The following is a 24523-nucleotide window of genomic DNA, read 5'->3' on the forward strand; positions in this document are numbered from 1 at the left end:
AAGAGCAAATGAATATTCATTTTCCATTATTTTCTTACTATGTGTGAAAACCTTCACTCTAAATTGCAGCAGATAACAAGCCGATTCTTTAATGCAGTACAGGAGGAGTATTGCCTTGCTAGCCATCCTGTGTTTTGGTCAAACTGAGGCCTATCTGCTATTTGATGTAAAATATTACATAGTCTGATTCATTAGAAGCACATAGAGTTATCCCAATGGCCTGGCCAAAAACAATTTGTTCAATGAAAAAACAAAATTTTCTGCATGCCAATTGGCCACTACATTTGTCCATAGTGGCTGCATTTCAAAATGAACGAACTGATTGTGAAAAACTTTGGGGTATACATTGTACATGCATTTTTTTTTAAACTTTCACACATAGACCTTGCTGTTGGTTTCAAAATTCTGAAGAGCAGTATACGTGATACACTTGCAGACAAACAATTTCTTAGGAATATTACAATATAGAAACTAATTAGCATAGGGTTAAGCAGATTAGGGAAACAGACGTGTGGTTCAAGAGTGTTATGGGATGAAGGGTTTCTGATTCATGGGGCAATGGCATCTATATTCAGGCAAGATTGAGCTATTCTGCTGAAATGGGCTAAACTTGAATCAGGCTGGAACCAGTGTCCTGGCCATTTGTATAGATAGGGAACTGAAAAAGGTTGGTGGCAGGGTTCAGGTGAAGGGAAACTCAGAAAACAAAAGTGAAAGTATGAGGCATAGGAGCAGTATAGCAATTGAGGTAAAGAGAACCAAAGTGGGTCAGGAAGGGGATGAGAGTTAAAAAATTACATCAACGAATAAAGTCATTGCAAGAAGTTAGAAGAAAAACTAAAATATATTATCACGCTGCCATAAGACACCTGAATAAGACAGATGAAATAGTGGCACAAATAGAGACAAATGATCCAGATCCAATTGCCATTTCAAGGACATGGCTATAAGTTGATCCAGGTTGGGAAATAAATATTCTAGGGTAAACAGTATTTCAGAAAGACAGATAAAATGACAAAGGAGGAGGGGTAGCCCTGATAACAAAAGATGACATAAGGACTTTAGAGAGAACGGATTTGTCATCAGAAGATCATGAAGTGGAATCAGTATGGGTAGAAATTAGAAAGAGTGTCTAAAAATATGGGTGGGTGTAATTTATATGTCCCTGAACAGTTGTTATACAGTAGAACAGATAGACTTTGAAAGATAGTATGATAACACATACCAGACAATGACTTAAGCTTTACCTGTCAAAAAGATTGATCAAACAGTGAAAAAAAGTGAATAGTAACAGTAACACAATGTGGGCTTTACATTAAATTTTAAACTAAACTGTCTACTGAGTTGACTGTTAATCATGACTGTTACATACAGTGCTTTCCCTTTTCTTATTGTCATGGAAGTCTTCTGTCTGATCTATTATAGTCACACAGTTTTCAGATGAGGAAGGGGGTCATCAACGGTGCTATCAAGTAGTACCTACTCACCAATAACCTGCTCAGGTGACACCCACTTTGGGTTTTGCCAGGGTCACTCAGTTCCTGAGCTCACTTCAGCCTTGGTTCATGGACAAAAGAACTGAGTTCCAGGGGTGAGGTGAGAGTGACAACTCTTGACATCAAGATCGAGTGTGGCATCAAGGAGCCTTAGTGAAACTGGAATCAATGGGTATCGGGGGCAAGCACTCCACTGGTTGGAGTCATACTTGGTACACAGGAAGATGGTTGTGGTCAGTGATCTCAGCTCTAGGATATCTCTGCAGGAGTCCCCCAGCGTAGTGAAGTAGGCCCAACAATCTTCAGTTGCTTCATCAATGATGGAAGGAAGGTCATAAAGATCAGAAGCGGGGGTATTTGTCGATAATTCCACAATATTCAGCACCATTTGCGATTCCTCAGATACTGAAGCAGTATATGTTCAAATGCAATAAGGTCTGGACAACATCCAGCTTGGGCTGACAAGTGGCAAGTAACGTTCGTGCCACACAATTGCCAGGCAATGACCATCACCAATAAAAGACACACTAACAACCACCTCATAACATTCAATAATGTTACCATCACTGAATCCCCCACTGTCAACATCTTTGGGGTGACCACGAATCAGAAACTCAACTGGACTCACCACATAAACACAGTGGTTACAACAGCATGTCAGAGGCTAGGAATATTGCGGCAAGTAACTCACTCCTGACTCCCCAAAGCCTATCCACCATTTACAAGGCACGTCAGGAGTATGATGGAATACTCCCCACTTGCCTGGATGGGCGCACCTCCAACAACATTCAAGAAGCTTGATACCGTCCACGACAAAACAGCTTGCTTGATAGGCACCACATCCACGAACATTCAATCCCTCCACCACCGACACTCAGTAGCAGCAATGTGTCTTATCTACAAGACGCACTGCAGCAATTCACCAAAGATCCTTAGATAGCACCTTCCAAACCCACAACCAATTCCATTTGGAAGGACAAGAGCAGCAGATAAACGGGAAGACCACCGCCTGCAAGGTCCTCTCCAAGCCACTCACCATCCTGACTTGGAAATATATTACCATTCCTTTGCAGTCACTAGGTCAAAATCCTGAAATTCCCTCCCTAATGGCATTGCGGGTCAACCCACAGAGTATGTACTCAAGGGCAACTAGGGATGGGCAAGAAATGCTGGTCAGCCAGCGACACCCATGTCCCACGAATGAAAAAAATACAATGTGATCAAACCAGGGTGGAAAGTACTTCCCAGAAAAGAGGGAAGAAAATCAAAAATGTAAATAACTGTCTGTCAAGTTCTAGAAAAAAAACTGCAAATCAAACACATGCTGTGAATTTCAATTGAATAGCTTGGCCCCTCCTCAAATAAAGTGATTAAATTTTTGAACATTTGTTTCTGGATATGTCTGGAACAGCTTTCTGTCATTGACATTAATTTCTAATTTATCTGTTTTTGTTTGCGTCCTCCAGAAAATCAACATAGTTTCTGCAGAGTAAAGAATGCATACACTGTGATCTTTAAGTTGTTACAGTTGTGTGGAGCAGGTTAGATGGACTAGAACGAATTTAATTGTATGGTCAGATACAGAGATAGATTTGATGAAGATAAACAGTATGGTAATCTGAACCAAAGTATTCAATTTTGTGATACAGATATCTGAATAATGCTCACCTTTTGTGCTGCGAGATGTAAAGCAGTCCTCTGGCTACGGTCTGCTTTGTTAACATTACCTCCAGCCTTAATGAGTGCCTCAGCACAATCTAATCTGTCAGCAAGCACACAATACATCAGTGGAGTCCGGCCAAATGGGTCCTTGGCATCCTTCAAATTTGGATTTGCTGAAATTAAAAGAAAACAAAAAGTTCAATTTATTTTAAATGTTGGCTCAAACAATGTAATTATTTCATTGGACATAGATGATTAAAACTGATTGTCACAACCTAAGAGAATTAAGCATTAAGAAATGTTTGGAGATTATAACAAAGGTGGCTTTAACTTATATAAATCGAGAACGATCAAACTGGCAAAGGCAAGCTGGAAGATAAGAATGTAAAATGCTTTTGTGATAGTTTGCTAGAAAAATACATTATGAAACCAACTAGGGATAAAGCTATTTTAGATAGAGTATCATGTATGAGGTAGGTTTAATTAATAATTTCATACAAGACATCCTTCAGGAAAATGTGTTCATCATATAGTTGAATTCCAGTTTAATTTTTGAGAGAAACATATTCTAGTGCCAAACAAGAACCTTAAAAGTTAAATAAAGGAAATGACATAGTTATGAACAGAGAGCTGGGAGTCAATAATTGTGTATACTTGGATTTCCAAAAGGCATTCAAAAAGGTGCCACACAAATGGTTAATATGCAAGGCAAGGGCTCACTGTGTTAAGGATAGTATATTACCATGGATGTAGGACTGGATAACAGCCAAATGGGAATTTTCAAGTTCCTTGTAAAAATGTACCCAAATCCTTTTGAACATCAACATTTAGAAATCTTAACCATTTAAAAAAACTTTGTTTTTTTCTATTCTTAGTACTAAAGTGAATAAGTTCACATTGGAGACGAAGACATTGTGATTGTTTTTAATCTAGCATTTTCGATCATTATTTCTATGAGCCCTATTGTAACAAAGAACAAAAACAGCCCAGGAAACAGGCCCTTCAGCCCAACGAGCCCACGCCACCATTTTAACATTACCAGTCCCCCCCCTCCACTCATGACCCTTATCTATTGTTTTATGGCAATCCACATCGAGGGAAACTAATTTAGGGACAATTTATTACTGCCAATCAGCCTAATAGCACATCTTTGGGGTGTGGGAGGAAACCGGACCACCCGGAGAAAACCCACGCAAGCACGGGGAGAATGCGCAAACTCCCAAAGACACTGGCCCAAATCCATGTGTCTGCACAGCAAACAGTGATAGTCACTGAGCTGTCATCTTGCCCAGCATCTGGTCCAGTTTAAGCACACACTAACGACATGAAGCACTAGGCCAATCTCAAACAAGCAAGAGCAGCCCAAGTACGACCCATCGCGTGTATGCCCCTCGTTGGACAACAAGGCGGACCGACTTAAAACCTGTGAATGAAAAGAGAAAAAACATTATCATCATACCATATCCATTTCCTTACCAGGGACACCCCAATGCTAATGACCCTTATTTAAAACAATCTCCTATATCCGCCCATCTCCAACCCACTCATGTGCCTGTCTAAGTTACTCTTAAACTCTAGCGTGCTTGCCTCCACCACCTTACTAGGCAGAGCATTCCATACCCCCACTACCCTCTGTGAAAAACCTCCCTCTAATATCTGTGTTATACCTCTCCCCCCTCACCTTAAACCCATGGCTCCTCGTACTGTGCGTCTCTAACATAGGAAATAGCTTACCTCTGTTTACTCTATCTATACCCTTCATAATCTTATATACCTCTATTAGATCCCCCCTCAGTCGCCGTCTTTCAAGGGAAAACAGCCCCAATTTCTTCAATCGTTCCTCATACCCCAGTCCTTCCATACCAGGCAACATTCTGGTAAACCTCCTCTGCACTCTCTCCAGAGTCTCCACGTCCTTCTGGTAGTAAGGCGACCAGAACTGGACGCGGTACTCTAAATGCGGCCTAACCAACATTCTATACAACTGCAACATTAGACTCCAGCTCTTATCTTCTATACCCCTTCCCATAAAGGCTAACATACCATAGGCTTTCTTCACAACCTTCTCCACTTGTACTGCCACCTTCAAAGACTTATGCACTTGCACCCCCAGGTCTCACTGCAATTCTATACTCCTTATGGGCTTACCCTTTATCATATATCGCCCCTCTACATTATTCCGGCCAAAATGCATCACCTCACATTTATCCGGATTAAACTCCATTTGCCATACATCTGCCCAATATACCAGCCTATCAATATCCCGTTGTATTGCCAGACACTGCTCCTCACTGCCTGCCAATCCAGCCATCTTGGTGTCATCAGCAAATTTGCTGATCACACCACTTACTCCCTCTTCCAAGTCATTTATATACAAAGAGAAGAGGTCCCAGTACCGAGCCCTGCGGCACACCACTAGTGACAGACCTCCAGCTAGAAAAGGACCCCTCCACTACTACTCTGTCTCCTCTTTGCAAGCCAGTTCTCAACCCATCTAGATACCTGGCCACGTATCCCATGAGCCTTAAATCTTTTCTACCAACCTACCATGAGGGACTTTGTCAAACGCCTTACTGAAATCCATATAGACGACATCAACGACTCATCCTTCGTTGACCGTTTTTGTCACCTCCTCAAAAAATTCTACCAGATTCATAAGGCAAGACTTCCCCTTTACAAAGCCATGCTGCGTATCCTTAATCAGATCGCAACGCTCTAAGTGCTCATACATCCTACCCCTAAGAATCCTCTCTATCAACTTGCCTACCACTGACGTCAAACTCACCGGCCTATAGTTACCCGGGTTATCCCTCCTACCCTTTTCAAACAACGGTACCATGTTCACTATCCTCCAGTCCTCTGGGACCTCACCTGTGTCCAAAGAAGAGACAAAGATTTGCGTCAGAGGCCCAGCAATCTCATCTCTCGCCTCCCTAAGCAGCCTAGGATAAATGTCATTGGGCCCCAGAGATTTATCAGTTTTAATGCTACCTTAAAGCCCTAACACTTCTTCCCTCGTAATCGATAGATCCTTCAATTGGTCTACAGCTCCCTCGATGACCGTACCAAACATCAAGCCCCTCTCGTCTTGGGCCCCTTGTAACCCTTGTGCCAAAATGAATCTGACATAAATACTGTACTATTACCTGAATTTCAATTCACTGTTGGCTCAGTAATTACAATACTCCATACATAATTGTTAGAATTCACTTTGTTGGCTATTTGTGTAATTAATAAGATTTAAGCTATCAAGTTGGTTGTGCATAAGCTTAGCAATAGAAAGTCTTAATTCATACACACTATTGGGTAGATTGGTGAATTTTGGAGGTATGATGTTAAGAAGGCCATAAAGCTGGCAGCTCTAAGTGCCCAATACTGTGAAGTAACTTTAAGAAAGAATGCATGGAGTGAACTGAGTTAGAACTCCGACATATTTTTCACTCCAGCAAGCCTAGCTTACCATTAAATAGACACCAAAGCTACATTGCTGACTGGCAAGAAATGGTCCGAGGACTAGATGCTCTTAGGATTATCTGGTTATGAGATACAAGTAAACATTAGATTATTGTGGGGAAGCCAGAAGCTCTCCTTCCATTAGTCAAGAGTTGCACATATTGGGTTAGAATTTGTTATTTGCATACATATTTGGGTTAAATGTTGCAAGGCTATAAAAATAGCTATATCAATGAACATTTCACATTTGCCAAGAGATGGCATTTGTCACAGGACATTTTGGGAGACATTTTGGCAGGCATTTGCTAGGAAGTTAGGCATAGAATATTGCAATTTATCAGGTATTTGTCACAGGTTGAAGGGTTGCTGTAAGAACCAAATATCAGGCTTACTTAGCGGTTAAAGTAATTGTCAGGGGGCTGAGAGTTGCTGTTCTCCAGTTTTGGTTCTGTGAGGAAAGTCTTAAGTTTTTTGCCTCAGTCTTCACGGAGCAGGACGCGAATAGTTTGCCGGAAATTAAAGATAGAAGGATGGTAAGAGTTGAGGGCCTGAATGCGATTACTGTCACTAGAGAGGTAGTGCTTGATCAACTAGCAGGACTGATGGTGGACAAGTCCCCAGGACCGGATGGAATGCATCCCAGGGTTCTGAAGGAAATGGCAGAGGTGATAGTAGACGCCTTAGCGGTTATTTACCAAACTTCGCTGGATTCCGGGGAAGTGCCGGAAGATTGGAAAACGGCTAATGTTACGCCACTGTTTAAAAAAGGTAGCAGGCAAAAGGCAGGGTATTATAGGCCGGTTAGTTTAGCGTCTGTTATTGGAAAAATGCTTGAATCCATCATCAAAGAAGAAATAGCGAGGCATCTTGAGAAGAATTGTTTGATAGAGCAGACGCAGCACCGATTCGTTAAGGGGAGGTCATGTTTGACGAATTCATTGGATTTCTATGAGGACGTGACTAGTGCGGTAGACAGAGGGGAACCGGTGGATGTGGTGTTTCTCAATTTTCAGAAGGCATTTGATGAGGTGCCGCACAAAAGGTTGCTTCAGAAGGTTAGGGGGCATGGAGTTGGGGGTAAGGTGTTAGCGTGGATAGAGGGTTGGTTGTCTAATAGGAGGCAGAGAGTTGATATCAATGGGTACTATTCTGATTGGCGGTTGGTGACTAGTGGAGTGCCGCAGGGATCGGTGCTGGGGCCTCAGCTATTTACCATTTATATAGATGGTCTGGAGAAGGGGGCTGAGTGTAGGGTAACGAAATTTGCTGATGACACAAAGATAAGTGAAAAAGCAAATTGTGCGGAGGGTGTGGAAAGTCTGCAGAGGGATCTAGATAGGCTGAGCGAGTGGGTGAGGACCTGGCAGATGGAGTACAATGTTAGCAAGTGTGAGGTTATCCACTTTGGCAGGAATAATAGTAGGAGGGATTACTATTTAAAGGGCGAAGAGCTGCAGCATGCTGCGGTGCAGAGGGACCTGGGGGTCCGTGTGCATGAGTCGCAAAAACCCAGACTGCAGGTGCAGCAGGTGATCAGGAAGGTGAATGGGATGCTGGCCTTCATAGCGAGGGGGATAGAATATGAAAGCAGGGAGGTCTTGCTGCAACTGTACAGGGCACTGGTGGGGCCGCAGCTGGAGTACTGTGTGCAGTTTTGGTCACCGCACTTACGCAAGGATATTTTGGCCTTGGAAGGAGTGCAGAGGAGGTTCACTGGGCTGATACCGGAGATGAGGGGGTTGAACTATGAAGAGAGACTAAATAGACTGGGTCTATACTCGGAGTTTAGAAGGATGAGGGGGGATCTTACAGAGACGTATAAGATAATGAAGGGGATGGGTAGAGTAGAGGTAGAGAGATTCTTCCCGCTCAGGAAGGACAGCAGGACTAGAGGGCACAGCTTCAAGATAAGGGGGGTGCAGTTTAGAACAGAGTTGAGGAGGAACTTCTTCACTCAAAGGGTGGTGAATCTCTGGAATTCTCTGCCCGTTGAAGTGGTGGAGGCTACCTCATTAAATATATTTAAGACACGGGTAGATAGGTTTTTGACAGACAAGGGAATTAAGGGTTATGGGGAGAATGCGGGAAAGTGGAACTGAGCCACTTCAGATCAGCCATGATCTTATTGAACGGCGGGGCAGGGTCAAGGGGCTAGATGGCCTACTCCTGCTCCTGTTTCTTATGTTATGTCTTGGCTTGGGAGAATCAGTAATAAAGTGCAGTCTTAGTCATTCCATAGTGTTTGTTAGAAAGCTGTTTCTACCCGACAATGAGACAGACTTACAACCTCAGTTACAATAGGGTTATTGACAGAAAAAATGGAATTTGTAGACACAAAATGGAAATTCTGTTGACACTAGCTGTTTTGTACATGTTGAGACTATTTCAGAATAAACGTTAGTGTTCATTTCCATGAATCGCATGTAATATTATTGTGATATCAAAAAAAACCCACTATGTTCCGTACAACATTGTGAAACTGTGTCAGTAATTGGGTTAAAAAGATCTTGACTGATAAAAATGAGGTCCTACAGAAACAAACAGCAAATAACATATTTACTGTGGATAGCAATTCATCTTCTGTTTGGTATGATCGTCTGATTTGAAAAAAAAGATTTTTTTTTACCATTTTCCCACCAAATCACACAATGCTCCAGTTGATATTTGATAATTAACCTATTGCACTTCAGTTTTGTCATTATAAAGTAAATAGCTTCACTACAGATGAGTCGTTCTTAAAATGTCAATCCAGTAATAAACAGAGGGTTAAAACTTTAATACTCGTCAGCAACCAAATGCTGAGATAATTGGGACTAATAATTTCTGGTTTCCACTTGTCATCTTGAACAGAAAGCAAACAATCTAAATGCATTTTTTTCATGAAATGAACTGCAAAAGTCATGATTTTCAGTTGATTTACTGCAATGCTAAGCAATTACTTTGTCCGTATTGAAAAAGTTTTACAGCAAAACATATGTCTATTCAAATGCAACAATCATATTTAATGTGTACCAACATTAATTTTAAGATCAATGATAGACTTTGAAGTGGTGTTAATTTAGGAGTGTGAATATTCCCATGATAATCTCATTATGAAAAGAAGTGATCAGTAATGCTTTATCATTTCATCTGTACAAACTCATTAAGTAACACACACTTAACAGACTGCTCAGAATTACCAATTTATTTGAATGAAATTTTTGCCTCTCTAAAAGAAAAAGGCCCCATTTCATAAATGAAACACACATAAGGTAGATACTGTTCAGAAGGATGTTTCCACCAAATGAGATGCCGATGGAGAGCCAGAGTGGTGCAGCAACTTTAAATGTTGTGCCACAATAAAAGTTGGCACCAGAACAATGTCTCTCAGATAATATCCCCACGCTGAAGTATAGCAGTACAATAAGAACAGACACGTTAGATATTTTCCAATAATTGTTTGGAGTGGGGACTGTGGGAAGGGACAGGGGAAATAATAAAAAATACCTTGTGCTCCAAGTAATTACAGACAATAATCAGTAGAAATCCAAGTGAAAATCATTGATAAGCTCTCTGAAACATAATGGCTCAGATTTCATTGGCATGGGTAAACAACAGTGCTTGCTGTTGACTTCAAAGATCTTAAGGAAATCATTATTTTAAAATCTATGTTTTGTATCATCATGAAAAAAAACTGATCTTGCACAGATATAAAATTTTGTTTTCAGAGTCAGAGAGGTTGTTCGTTAATAATTTGGAACTTAGTTTGCTGTTAAAAACAAGTTAAGATCCACTGAGCTAGGAATAACTTCAAGGGTTTTTACAGCGAGACCGATAGCTTACAAGTGGAAAGTTCATGCCAATTCAAATGATTTGGAAGATTGCCATCTAAGGGGATTTTGACAGCACACCCTTTGAAAATGAAGGGAATCAACTTCCGGATTTCCTCATTTAATTGTGTATATGTGAATAGCAGAAGTTGATGTCAGCTTCAGGCAGTCAAAGATGACAGTTTCACTATCATTAAAACCACAAAATCCAGTGTGAAACACAAAGTGTTGGAAAAACTCAATCAGATTGGCAACATCTGTGGAGAGAAACAGAGCTAACAATTAAAGTTCAAGATAACATTTAAGAGGTTTCCAATCATAACAGGGTGCATTAAATCCAGCCCATTATCGTTGTACTCTGCCACAAACCTCATTCCTTATTTATCAACTCCATCCCTCTTCCTGGATACTGTCTGAGGCTACAATCAGTCTTATATTTGACCCCAAGATGAACTTTTGATCACATAGCCATACCACGATTAAGCCAGTCCATTTCCACCTTTGTAACATTGCGCAACACCATCTGTGTCTCAGTTTACTTACTGCTGAATGCATCATTCATGCATTGCTGCCTCTAGACTTTACTATACCAACGAACTTTAGGTCAACCTCCAATATTCTACCATCCATAAATTTGAGATCATCCAAACCTCTGTTTTCAGTGCCCTAACTCACACTAAGTCCTGTTCATCCATAACCCATTCCTAGAATGTATTTCTATAAAATGCAAAAGGAAGTTTACATAAATGGCACCATACCTGTGACGTTGCATGGCTGTGGAAAGACTGAAAAATGTTGGGACTTCTTTCTTTGAAAGGGAAAGACGTGACGGTGATCTGATGGAGAATTTATGAAATCTATGAATGTGTGGAATGGGTGGATGTAGAGAGAATTTTTCCACTTATGGGGCCATAAATACAAAATGGTTGTTAATAAAGCCAAAAGGGAAATTAAGATATATTTCTTTTCTCAGGAAGTGGTTAGATGGATAACCTCTCACCACAAGATATGCTTGAATATATGCTTTCAAAAGGAAACTACCCAATTATGTGCAAGACAAGAGAATACAAAGAAATTCTGAAAGTCTGAGATGAGCAAGGTGGAATGGAAGGGAAGGAATTTCATACAAGGTATAAACACAGTTACAGACTATTTAGCTGAATTAGCTGTTTCCATGCTGTATAATTTTATGTAAACACTGATGGGGAGAAAAAAAAAATGGTTTCCATGGGTATTAAATTTTCTAGAGCAAATGTCTGCTCAGCAATCATCTTTGCTGAGCAGAACGCCACCGAGCGGCAAGATTCTGTAATTATAGTGCAACCATAGACAATCCTCATTAATGTGGATATAGGAATGAGAGGAAAATTAATACATAAAAAGTGACAAAAATATGTGACAGGCATTCAAGCAATCAGGAAGTGTTTGCAGGTACCAAACCTTTTGTAAGATTGAAATGCTTGGTCCATTTGCAGTCCAAAGATGTGTGCGTTAAGTGGATTGGGTATGCTAACTTGCCCTTTAGTGACAGGGGGTCTAGCTAGGGTAAATACATGGAATTATGGGGATAGGGCCTGAGTGGGATGCAGACTTGATGGGCCGAATGGCCTCCTTCAGCATTGTAGAATTCTATGATTCAGACAAGTTGTTCATGGGATTGAGAGAAAGTAAGAGAGCAAAAGCCAATATACATTGTTACATTGAATAAGTGTTATGATAGCACTGTCACTGTTCCTGCTGCTCTGGTGCTAATAAGAACATAAGAAATAGGAGCAGGAGTAGGCCAACTAGCCCTTCGAGCCTGCCCCGCCATTCAATGAGATCATGGCTGATCTGTCGTGGCTCAGTTCCACATTCCCGCCCTCTCCCCATAATCCTTAATCCCCTCTCTCATCAAAAACCCATCAACCCGCGTCTTAAAAATATTTAGCGAGGCAGCCTCCATCACTTCAACGGGCAGAGAATTCCAGAGATTCACCACCCTTTGAGTGAAGAAGTTCCTCCTCAACTCCGTTCTAAACCGCCCCCCCTTTATCTTGAGGCTATGCCCCCTAGTCCTACTATCCTTTCTGAGCGGGAAGAGTCTCTCCACCTCTATCCTATCCATCCCATTCATCATCTTATACATCTCAATGAGATCTCCCCTCATTCTTCTAAGCTCTAACGAGTACAAGCCTAATCTATTCAGCCTCTCCTCATAGCTCAACCCCCTCAACTCCAGCATCAGCCTAGTAAACCTCCTCTGCACTCCCTCCAAGGCCAAAATATCCTTGCGTAAGTATGGCGCCCAAAACTGCACACAGTACTCCAGCTGCGGCCTCACCAATGCCCTATACAGCTGCAGCAAGACCTCCCTACTTTTATATTCAATCCCCCTCGCGATGAAGGCCAGCATCCCATTCGCCTTCCTGACCACCTGCTGCACCTGCAAGCTGGGTTTTTGCGACTCATGCACAAGGACCCCGAGGTCCCTCTGCACCGTCGCCTGCTGCAGTTTTTCGCCACGTAAGTAATAATCCTTCCTACCATTACTCCTTCCAAAGTGGACCACCTCGCACTTGCCAACATTAAATTCCATTTGCCAGTTCCTGGCCCATTCGCCCAGCCTATCTAGATCCTTCTGTAGACTCTCCACACCCTCCGCACAATTTGCCTTTCCACCAATTTTGGTGTCATCAGCAAATTTCGACACCCTACACTCGGTTCCCTCCTCCAGATCATCTATATAAATGGTAAATAGCTGAGGCCCCAGCACCAACCCCTGGGGCACTCCACTAGTCACCAACCGCCAATCCGAATAGCACCCATTAACCCCCACTCTCTGCTTCCTATTTGACAACCAGTCCTCTATCCACACTAACACCCTACCCCCAACTCCATGCCCCCTCCAGTCTGTCGAGCACCTCCTCTCTAGTAACAGTAATGTCATCGAGACCCTCCAGTCCTACCACGTTTCCATCTCTAACATCCGGCAAATTATTCACGTCCTCCTCCGTGAAGACCGAAACAAAAAAGTTATTCAAGACCTCCGCCATGTCCCCATCCCCTACCACTAAGTCCCCCTTCTCATCCTCTAAGGGACCAACGTTCACCCTAGCCAGCCTCTTCCTTTTTATATACTTATAAAAACTCTTGCTATCCTTTTTTATATTAAGCGCTAGCCCAGCTTCATACTTTATCCCACCCTTCTTTATCAACTTCTTTGTCAATCTTTGTTGACATTTAAACCTCTCCCAATCCTCTTGTCTACTCTAAACGCCTCCACTTTTAATTTAACACTTTCCTTCACCTCCTTCGTTATCCACGGCTTATTACCTCTCCTCCTATGGTCCTTTTTGACCATCGGAATAAATTTCCGCTGAGCACCAAGAAAGATCTCCTTAAAGATCCTCCACTGCTCCTCAGCAGACCTACCTTCCAACGCGCTCCCCCAGTCCACATTCGCCAATTCTTCTCTCATCCTACCGTACTCCCCTCTGTTCAAACAAAGGACACGTGTCCGGGAACCCACTTTCTCCTCCTCCATCTGCACCATAAACTCCACCATACAATGATCACTCTCCCCAAGAGGATCCTTCACCGCAAGTTCCCTAATTCTACCCGCCTCATTACATAGCACCAGATCCAAGACAGCTCGCTCCCTCGTCGGCTCCAACACACACTGTTCCAGGAAACTATCCCGGCAGCATTCCAAGAACTCCTCCTCGAGCCCACCGCGTCCAACATGGGTCGACCAATCAATATGCAGATTGAAATCCCCCATAACTACGGCCGTCCCATTCTTGCACGCCGCACTTATTTGTGCGTTAACAGCCCGCCCCACCTCCAGATCATTATTGGGGGGCCTATAGACGACACCCACCAGCGTCTTCCTCCCTTTGCTGTTCCTAATCTCTACCCACAACGATTCCACCTTCTGCTCCTTGGCTCCAATATCATCCCTCGCTACCACCCTGATGCTATCCTTAATCAGCAGAGCTACGCCCCCCCCTTTTCCCTCCTGCCTATCCTTCCTAAACACTTGATACCCCTGGACATTCAGCTCCCAGTTCCTGTCACCTTGCAGCCACGTCTCTGTAATGGCCACCAGATCATATCCATTTGTGCTGATCTGCGCCACCAGCTCATCCACTTTATTCCTAATGCTTCGCGCATTCAGATAAAGCACCTTCATCCCAGCCTTCACCTGGACCTTATTTGCTGGAACGCCACCAACCATACTCACGCCCCTTACTCCCTCTATTATTGGGACATCCTTGGCCTCTATCCTTACCTGTACCATCTCCTTAACTTTAGACCCCGTAATGTCACCTACCCTCACCCAAGTCTTCAAAGATCTGACAGCTTACATTTTCAACCATCTTAACTTGTTTCTACATTATTTAAACATACAAGTTGGAGTGAATTTGTTCCTTTTTGGCCACGCAAATTAAAATTCTTCAGCCTTGTTTTGGCACAGCAACAGGTAGAAAACTTAAAGTGGAAAGAGTGGCACAAAGAAGCTTCAAGTTTCAAAAATGTACGCCATGCGGGCTATTTTTCTGATATAAAGGGCTCCGCAGGTAGGAAGCCAGGAAAATGGATAGACACACCTTGATAACTTGCCAACACATTTTCCTTGCATTTCCTGGAGATGGTCTAGTACGTGGATTGGATGGCTGCTGCATGGCAGCGGACAGCATATTTAAGACCCCGTTAGGGACCAATTAGAACACTTGCAGCCATTTTGCTTCAGTACAGCCTTCCCTCAACCATGTGATGTCAGCCTATTTGGGGAGGCCTCTTGAGGTTCTCAGGGTGAGGGGATCGGGGGTGGTGGATGGGAAGGGTCCCATCCCTCAGAAGAGTGTGCAGCCGGCAGCAAAGACCCTGTCCAAATGCAGTCCAAACGCTGGTCCCAGATGGTGGGATGGGGTGGAAATGCTTTATTAAAATTTAAAGATGTTGACATGGGATAAGAAAATTTCATGTTAGTAGTGGAAAGACATACTACGATGATAGAATTTAAAATTTAACTGAGTAGAAACTAAATGGGCTAAAAAAAAAAGGACCTAGGGACACAGGTGAACAAACCAATAAAAGCAGCACAGGTCAGAAAAGCAACCAAATGCCAACTAAACACCAGAATTTATTTCTAGGAATAGAAGTAGTGAAGTAAAGTTAAATTTGACGAAGAGCAAGAACAATTAACTGGGTTTCTTGTTAAAAAAAAGTTAAGCAGTGATCAAAATCAAAGGATTTAAAAGTGATAAAATAATCTGATAGGATAGTTACAAAAAATATTTCCATATAGTCCGCGAGAAGTGGAAGAATGGATATGTAAGGAGATTCTGGAAAGGTGCAGAAAAAATAGGGTTGTTGTAGTGGGAGACTTTAATTTCCCTGCTGTGGACTTGAAGGTGCTTAGGGCTGGGGGTCTGGACAGGGAGGAATTTGTGAAATGCGTACAGGAAGGTTCTTTGGAACAGTATGTAGTTAGCCCGACTAGAGAGGGGGCTATACTGGACCTAGATCTGGGAAATGAGCCCCGTCAGGTTGTCAAGGTTTCAGTAGAGGAACATGTGGCAAATAGTGACCACAATTCTGTTTACTTTAGGATAGTAATGGAAAAGGAGGAGTGTTGTCATAAGGGTAAGGTGTTAAATTGGGGGAAGGCTAGCTGTAGCCGGATTAGGCAGGAGTTGGTGGCCATAGATTGGGGGAGGCTGTTCGAGGGCAAGTCCACGTCTGGTATGTGGGAGTCTTTTAAGGGACATCTGATAAGGCTGCAGGACAGACATGTGCCTGTAAAAAGGAAGGATAGGAAAGGCAGGATTCAAGAGCTGTGGATAACCAGGGATATTAAGGACTGGAACACAAAGAAAAGAGAGGCGTACGTTAGATCCAGGCAACTGAAAACAGACAGAGCTCTGGAGGAATACAGAGAAAGTAGGAAAGAACTCAAACGGGGAGTTAGAAGGGCGATAAGAGGTCACAAAATGTTCCTGGCAGACAGGATTAAGGAGAATCCAAAGGCATTTTATTCATGTTAGGAACATAAGAGTTGTCAAGAGAGAAAAAAAAAAATCGGACCTCTCAGGGACAAAAGAGGGGAATTATGCTTACAGCCCAAGGGAATAGGGGAGATCCTGAATGAATACTTTGCGTCAGTATTCACAAAGGAGAGGGACTTGTTGTCTGGGAGTGTCTCAAGGGAGTTGTTGACCCATTGGAGAAAATCTCCATTACAAGGGAGGAAGTGTTAGGTTTTTTTTAGGGAACATTAAAACTGACAAATCCACAGGGCCAGATGGCATTTATCCTAGACTGCTCAGGGAGACAAGAGAGGAAATTGCTGGGCCTCTGGTGGAAATCTTTGTCTCTTCTTTGGACACAGGTGAGGTCCTAGAGGATTGGAGGATAGTGAATGTGGTACCATTGTTTAAAAAGGGTAGCAGGGATAACCCAGGTAATTATAGGCCGGTGAGCTTGACGTCCATGGTAAGGAAGTTGTTGGAGAGGATTCTTACAGATAGGATGTATGCACATTTAGAACGGAACAATCTCATTAGTGACAGACAGCATGGTTTTGTAAGAGAGAGGTCGTGCCTTACAAATTTGGTGGAGTTTTTTTTGAGGAGGTGACAAAAATGGTTGATGAAGGAAGGGCCGTAGATGTTGTCTTTATGGATTTCAGTAAGGCATTTGACGAAGTCCCTCATGGCAGGTTGGTAAAAAAGGTTAAGGCTCACGGAATACAAGGACAGGTGGCTAGATGGGTTGAGAACTGGCATGGTCACAGGAGACAGAGGGTAGCAGTGGAAGGGTCTTTTTCTAGCTGGAGGTCTGTGACTAGTGGTGTTCCACGGGGCTCCCTACTGGGACCTCTGCTATTTGTGATATATAGAAATGATTTGGAAGAAGGAGTAACAGGTGTGATCAGCAAGTTTGCGGATGACATACAGATGGTTGGACTTGCTGATAGCGACGAATAGTGTCGGACAACACAGCAGGATATGGATAGACTGGTAAATTGGGCAGAGAAATGGCAGATGGAATTTAGTCCAGATAAATGCGACGTGATGCATTTTGGAAGAACTAATGTAGGGGGGAGTTAATGTAGGGTAGGACCATCAAGAGAATAGAAACACAGAGAGACCTCGGTGTGCAAGTCCACAAATCCTTGAAGGTGGCAGCACAGGTGGAGAAGGTGGTGAAGAAGGCATATGGTATGCTTGCCTTTAATAGGAAGGGGTATAGAGTATAAAAGCTGGAGTCTGATGTTGCAGCTGTATCGAACGTTGGTTAGACCACATTTAGAGTATTGTGTCTAGTTCTGGTCGCCGCACTACCAGAAGGACGTGGAGGCCTTACAGAGAGTGCAGAGGAGGCTTACCAGGATGTTGCCGGGTATGGAGGGTCTTAGCTATGAGGAGAGATTGGGCAAACTGGGGTTGTTCTCCCTGGAAAGACGGAGAATCAGGGGAGACCTAATAGAGGTGTATAAAATTATGAAGGGTATAGATAGGGTGAATAGTGGGAAGCTTTTTTCCAGGTTGGAGGTGACAATCACAAGGGATCACGGGCTCAAGGTGAGAGGGGCGAGGTATAACTCAGATGTCAGAGGGACCTTTTTTTTTAAACACAGAGGGTGGTGGGGGCCTGGAATGCACTGCCAAGTAGGGTGGTGGAGGCAGACACGCTAGGGTTGTTTAAGACTTACCTAGATAGACACATGAGCAGACTGGAAATGGAGGGATATAAACAAATGTTCTAGTTGAAGATCAAGAGCCTCAGGACGTTCCTGGGAATTAACAGATTCCTGTCAGTCATCCAACAAATTTCAAGGCTCACCTTGTCACTTATGTTGGAGCTATTGGGGATCTTCCATCACTGTCTGTATAGCCTGTTGTAAGTCTATTTATGTTTATTGATGTCTCCTTTTACATCCACAGGCGCTTCGGTCCACCTTGTTGGCCAATAAGGTGTATACATGCGGTGGGTCATGCGAGGGTTGCTCTTGGATGTTGCTTCAAGAGTTGCCTAGTGCTTCACGTCCATTAGCGTACGCTTAATCTGGACCAATTGACGGGCAACACGTCAGCTCAGTGACTATCACTGTCTGCTGTACAGTTACAGGGGCCCAGGTCGGATCTCTGGCTTGGATCAACGTCTGTGGGAGTTTGCACATTCTCCCCGTGCTTGCGTGAGTTTTCTCCGGGTACTCCGGTTTCCTCCCACATCCCAAAAACATGCTTTTTAGGCTGATTGGCGTCAATAAATTGTCCCTTAATTGGATCTCCCTTAATCTGGTGTACATACAATTCCCTAAATTTCCACCCCTTTTATTGTGGAGTTCCACTAGAGGTAGACAAAAACGTCAACGAGCAACGAAAGGCTTGAATAAGGTACTCAGAGTGTGTTAAAATGGGCGGCATTGGCTTGTGGGGCCGAAGGGCCTGTTTCCTGTGCTTTGCTGTTCTTTGTTTATTTCCTGTAGTGGGGGAATCCTAAACAAAGTGGTATAACCTTTGAACTCAGCCATTCAGGAGTGAATCAGGGTGTACTTTTCCACACACGGGCAGTGGAAACCTGCACCTCTTGAATCCAAAATGGTTGGATTTTCATTAGGTAAGGTTATCAAATGATATGGAACAAAAAAAAAGGGTAAATGGGTTGAAGTACAGATCAACTAGGGTCTAATTTAATGTCAGAACAGGCCAGAAGTGTTTTCCTATGTTTCTTGGAAATTAATTGATTGGGTACACTAGATCAGTTCAATCTCGGGGTTTAAGACAGAAAACTCTTCACACAAAAAGTTAAAATGCTGAAAAATATTTTTCACCCTGCAAACACAACTGAAACATTCTGGTGGAATGACACAAATTAATCTTCAGGAATCATCAACAATAGCTAGAGAAGAGAGATACCTGGGTTGATTACAAGGGTGTAATTAAAGGAGGGACTGGGATGATGCTTTAAGTCACAACAGCAAAGCTCAAACAGTAATTGTCACTGTGGATTCTGATATTTGGGATTGTTTCCACTCTTATGGAACATAGATGTATAGTTCATAGTGTTTGGGGAAACAAAAGGATTTATTCAGTGTTAGAGCCAATATCAACTGGCAATATTTCACTTTCTTGTTCACAAGAAAGTCTAACAATGAAATTAGTATCAGAGAATTATCATGGGAAAAAACTCTGCACTTTATTACTTGTTAGTTATAAATCGAAATGTGGAGATTTACACCATACACATACTCAGAAACAGAGCTTTAAATTTATGCTTTCAATGCATTGACTAACGAAACAGTTTGATTACCAAAGGAGGTTACAATTAAGTTCTGAGACCAAGTACTGGCAGGCAAGCTTTCAGCTTTGAAGAGTCCTATGGACTGGAAAAATTAACTCTGTTCCTCTTTCCACAGATGCTGCTAGGCTTGTAAAGTTTTTCCTGCATTTTCTTTAATTTAAGCTTTCCTTTGTGGAGTCCTTGAGCTCTGCTCAATGTCCACTTGTCCGAGGTTGTCTAGTCCTTCAAGGCTGTTTCACCATTCATCGAGAGAATGGCTGATCTACAACCGAACTACATACATCTCCCTTTGCCCATTAATCCCTTTGAATAACAAAATCATATCAGTCTTAGATTAAAAATTTAAAAGTGGACCCAGCATCAACTACAATTTGCAGAGGAATAATCGAACCTTCTGCCAACCTTTGCTTCCTAATTCATTCCTGAAATGTCTGGCTCTAATTGTTAGACAATGCCCTTAGTCCTGGACCTCCATCTCCTCCCCACACCTTACCAACCAGTGAAAATAGTTTTCTATTCCTCCCAATACCTTGAAGATCTGAATGCAGATCTGATTTAGTATGCATTTAAGTTAATGTTTTAATCACTCTCCAGTTCTTAAAAATAACATGTCATATGTGTCCTGCAACAAATCACTGAATTGTCAGAAAACTGTCCAAGTACTTCATTCACAATTATACATAGGAAGTCTTTCTAAGTGCTCCTATGTGTCGAGTTCAAAACCACTTGCATAAAAAGTTTAGCTTTACAAATACATTCTTGCACATTTTCAGCTTTCAGCTGACTTGAATGTGCAAGGTGAAAAAAAAAGTGCGACTTAATTTATTCGCCTTCACTCATTGTGACTTTCTTGGCTATACAGGTTTTATTTAGGGATTGTTTATTAGAAGGACTTGTATTTTTTCAAATGCTGCTAAACATTTTTGATTTCAGCAAAACCTGAAAGTTAGAGGATGAATATGTCCACACACAGTCCACATAGGCAACAAACAAGCATATGCTGATCAGGAGCTGTAACACAGAGAATGAATGCCTAATGCTCCATTGCAATGAAGTTTTTAGTCCAGTGTTTGGTTGTGGATATTCACTGCTCCTCCCAAATCTGTCAAAAGTTGATATAAAATCGCCCATTGTCACACTTAGCTTGCGGCACTCTTGCATCTCAGTCGGTTGCTTTAAATCCCACATTGACCAGGATTTTATCAGCCCCAGCTCTCTGAAGCAGACAGGTAGGAGGGTTGACAAAATGGTGGTATTAGGAAAAAAAGCCCAATGCATTCCAGCCATCACAGGATATTCCCAAAAGTAGGAACAGCAGTGACATGGCCACCGACCAACTGAAGATGGATAGCTAATGAATCTAATTAACTGGCCAATTGAGAGCCATTTTACAATCCTTTCAGCATTTTACCTGTATCAGGCTGATCCTCCACAACATGAGGAAACTGCTAAGTACACAGAGGGAACCTCTCAGCAGCAGAGGGCTCCATAGCCCACGGAAGGGTATACTAGTAGCACTGGCCAATTTACCACCACTACTGGAGAACATAAGAACATAAGAAATAGGAGCAGGAGTAGGCCATCTAGCCTTTCGAGCCTGCCCCACCATTCAATAAGATCATGGCTGATCTGTCGTGGCTCAGTTCCACTTTCCCACCTTCTCCCCATAACTCTTAATCCCCTTGCCTATCAAAAACGTATCTACCCTCGTCTTAAATATATTTAGCGAGGCAGCCTCCACCACTTCAACGGGCAGAGAATTCCAGAGATTCACCACCCTTTGAGTGAAGAAGTTCTTCCTCAACTCCGTTCTAAAGCCCCCCTTATCTTGAGGCTGTGCCCCCTAGTCCTACTGTCCTTTCTGAGCGGGAAGAGCCTCTCCACCTCTATCCTATCCATCCCATTCATCATCTTATACGTCTCAATGAGATCTCCCCTCACTCTTCTAAACTCTAACGAGTACAAGCCTAGTTTATTCAGCCTCTCCTCATAGCTCAACCCCCTCAACTCCAGCATCAGCCTAGTAAACCTCCTCTGCACTCCCTCCAAGGCCAAAATATCCTTGCGTTAAGTGCGGCGACCAAAACTGCACACAGTACTCCAGCTGCGGCCTCACCAGTGCCCTGTACAGTTGCAGCAAGACCTCCCTACTTTTATATTCAATCCCCCTCGCTATGAAGGCCAGCATCCCATTCACCTTCCTGACCACCTGCTGCACCTGCAGGCTGGGTTTTTGCGACTCATGCACAAGGACCCCGAGGTCCCTCTGCACCGTAGCATGCTGCAGTTTTTCGCCATGTAAGTAGTAGTCCTTCCTACCATTGTTCCTACCAAAGTGGACAACTTCACACTTGCCAACATTAAATTCCATTTGCCAGTTCCTGGCCCATTCGCCCAGCCTATCTAGATCCCTCTGCAGACTTTCCACACCCTCCGCACAATTTGCTGTTACCCCTTGGTCACAGGGCCTGCCCACCTAGCCTTTGCACAGAAATAAAAGTTCCTATGTTTTGGAAGGGTGCCTGAAAATAGAGATGCACTCTTTCCCCTTGCAGCCTCAGCAGTAACCAGCTCTATCATTAGCACTGCCAAGACTGCAGAGTCCAAAAGGCAGGCAGCTGCCCCTAACTTAACAACAGTATGGAGCAGCACGGTGGCACAGTGGTTAGCACTGTTGCTTCACAGCATCAAGGACCTAGGTTTAATTCTAGCCTTGGGTGACTGCCTGTATGGAGTCTGCACGCTCTGCCTGTGTCCAGGTTGTCTAGTCTCCTCCCACAGTCCAAAAATGTACAGGTGTATTGGCACAGGGGATTGGTGGGGTGAATATGTGGGGTTACAGGAATAGGGCCTGGGTAAGATACTCCATTGGAAAGTTGATGCAGACTTGATGGGCTGAATGGCCTCCTTCTGCACTACAGGGATTCAACTTCTACAAGCAATCTATTTACCATTTATATAGATGATCTGGAGGAGGGAACCGAGTGTATGGTGTCGAAATTTGCTGGTGACACCAAGATTGGTGGAATGGCAAATTGCGTGGAGGGTGTGGAGAGTCTGCAGAAGGATCTAGATAGGCTGGGCGAATGGGCCAGGAAATGGCAAATGGAATTTAATGTTGGCAAGTGCGAGGTGGTCCACTTTGGTAGGAATAATCGTAGGAAGGATTATTACTTACGTGGAGAAAAACTGCAGCAGGCGACGGTGCAGAGGGACCTCGGGGTCCTTGTGCATGAGTCGCAAAAACCCAGCTTGCAGGTGCAGCAGGTGGTCAGGAAGGCGAATGGGATGCTGGTCTTCATAGCGAGGGGGATTGAATATAAGAGTAGGGAGGTCTTGCTGCGGCTATATAGGGCATTGGTGAGGCCGCAGCTGGAGTACTGTGTGCAGTTTTGGGCGCCGTACTTACGCAAGGATATTTTGGCCTTGGAGGGAGTGCAGAGGAGGTTTACTAGGCTGATGCCGGAGTTGAGGGGGTTGAGCTATGAGGAGAGGCCGAATAGACTAGGCTTGTACTCATTAGAGTTTAGAAGAATGAGGGGAGATCTCATTGAGACGTATAAGATGATGAATGGGATGGATAGGATAGAGGTGGAGAGACTCTTCCCGCTCAGAAAGGATAGTAGGACTAGGGGGCACAGCCTCAAGATAAAGGGAGGGTGGTTTAGAACGGAGGGTGGTGAGTCTCTGGAATTCTCTGCCCGTTGAAGTGGTGGAGGCTACCTTGCTAAATATTTTTAAGACGCGGGTTGATGGGTTTTTGATAAGCGAGGGGATTAAGGGTTATGGGGAGAGGGCGGGAATGTGGAACTGAGCCACGACAGATCAGCCATGATCTTATTGAATGGCGGGGCAGGCTCGAAGGGCTAGATGGCCTACTCCTGCTCCTATTTGGAGAATGCTAGCACGAGGGGGCATGGCTTTAAATTAAGGGGTGGTAGTTATAGGACGGATGTCAGGGGTAGGTTCTTTACCCAGAGGGTGGTGAGGGATTGGAATGCCCTGCCTGCTGCGGTTGTAAATGCGCCTAGTTTGGGGGCGTTTAAGAGATCTATGGATAGGTTTATGGACGAAAAGGGATTGGTTTAGATTAGTGGGTCAGTGTTTTTTTTTTAAAAAAAAAACTGGTCGGCGCAACATCGTGGGCCGAAGGGCCTGTTCTGCGCTGTAATGTTCTATGTTCTATTTCTTATGTTCGTATGTTCTTGTGTCCAATCCCAGCAGGTGACTTCTAAATTGTCTGCTAAAAAAATTCAAAAAATTCAACCAGATTGTTCTGACATGACCTACCTTTTAAAAATCCATGTTGAGTCACTGAGCAGCCCATATTTTTCCAAAAGTTTAACTACTTTGTCCCAGATGGTAAACTCCAGTAACACACCTCTAGTGAAACTGATAAATCTGCAATTATGAATAAAGTAATAAGCTGGGGCAAGCTAACTGATGACACAAATGACGACATAGGTTTTGCGTCATGGGAAACTCAATCTGTTTATGCTTGAACTGGCAAAGGAATCAGGTGAGCATGAGGTGCAATACAGAATGGCTTTTGTTCAGTAAAACATGACATTCCGATCCTATCTCTTGTTACAAGGGATTTAGAACTTGAGTGATAATATAGCAAGAAGTGAAACGAAGGCTACCAAAATATATTTTCTAGGAATGGTAACCCTACACAAACTCCAACTTTAATCTCATCATCTGTACCCGAGCCTCTAAATTATATTGCCAACATCCACCCAAATGTCTGTAGAGGTGAACAGCAACAAACTAAGTATTCCCCTCCCACGCATCAACATTTAGCTCTGT

The 24523-nt window shown here is 43.2% G+C and overlaps 1 protein-coding gene across 4 annotated transcripts in view; it reads right to left on the reverse strand.

Moving 5' to 3' along the window:
* Positions 1-24523, reverse strand: part of invs (inversin) — a 292265-nt gene that overhangs the window by 191485 nt on the left and 76257 nt on the right. For all 4 annotated transcript variants that reach the window (XM_080208441.1, XM_080208415.1, XM_080208432.1 and 1 more), the window contains exon 4: positions 3165-3331. In XM_080208441.1, the coding sequence (XP_080064567.1) occupies positions 3165-3331 (167 nt within the window). The remainder of the gene's footprint in view (positions 1-3164; positions 3332-24523) is intronic.

The sequence above is a fragment of the Carcharhinus amblyrhynchos genome, chromosome 2 (assembly GCF_965287045.1).
Source record: "Carcharhinus amblyrhynchos chromosome 2, sCarAmb.v2.hapA, whole genome shotgun sequence".
In the NCBI taxonomy this organism is placed as follows: Eukaryota; Metazoa; Chordata; class Chondrichthyes; order Carcharhiniformes; family Carcharhinidae; genus Carcharhinus; species Carcharhinus amblyrhynchos.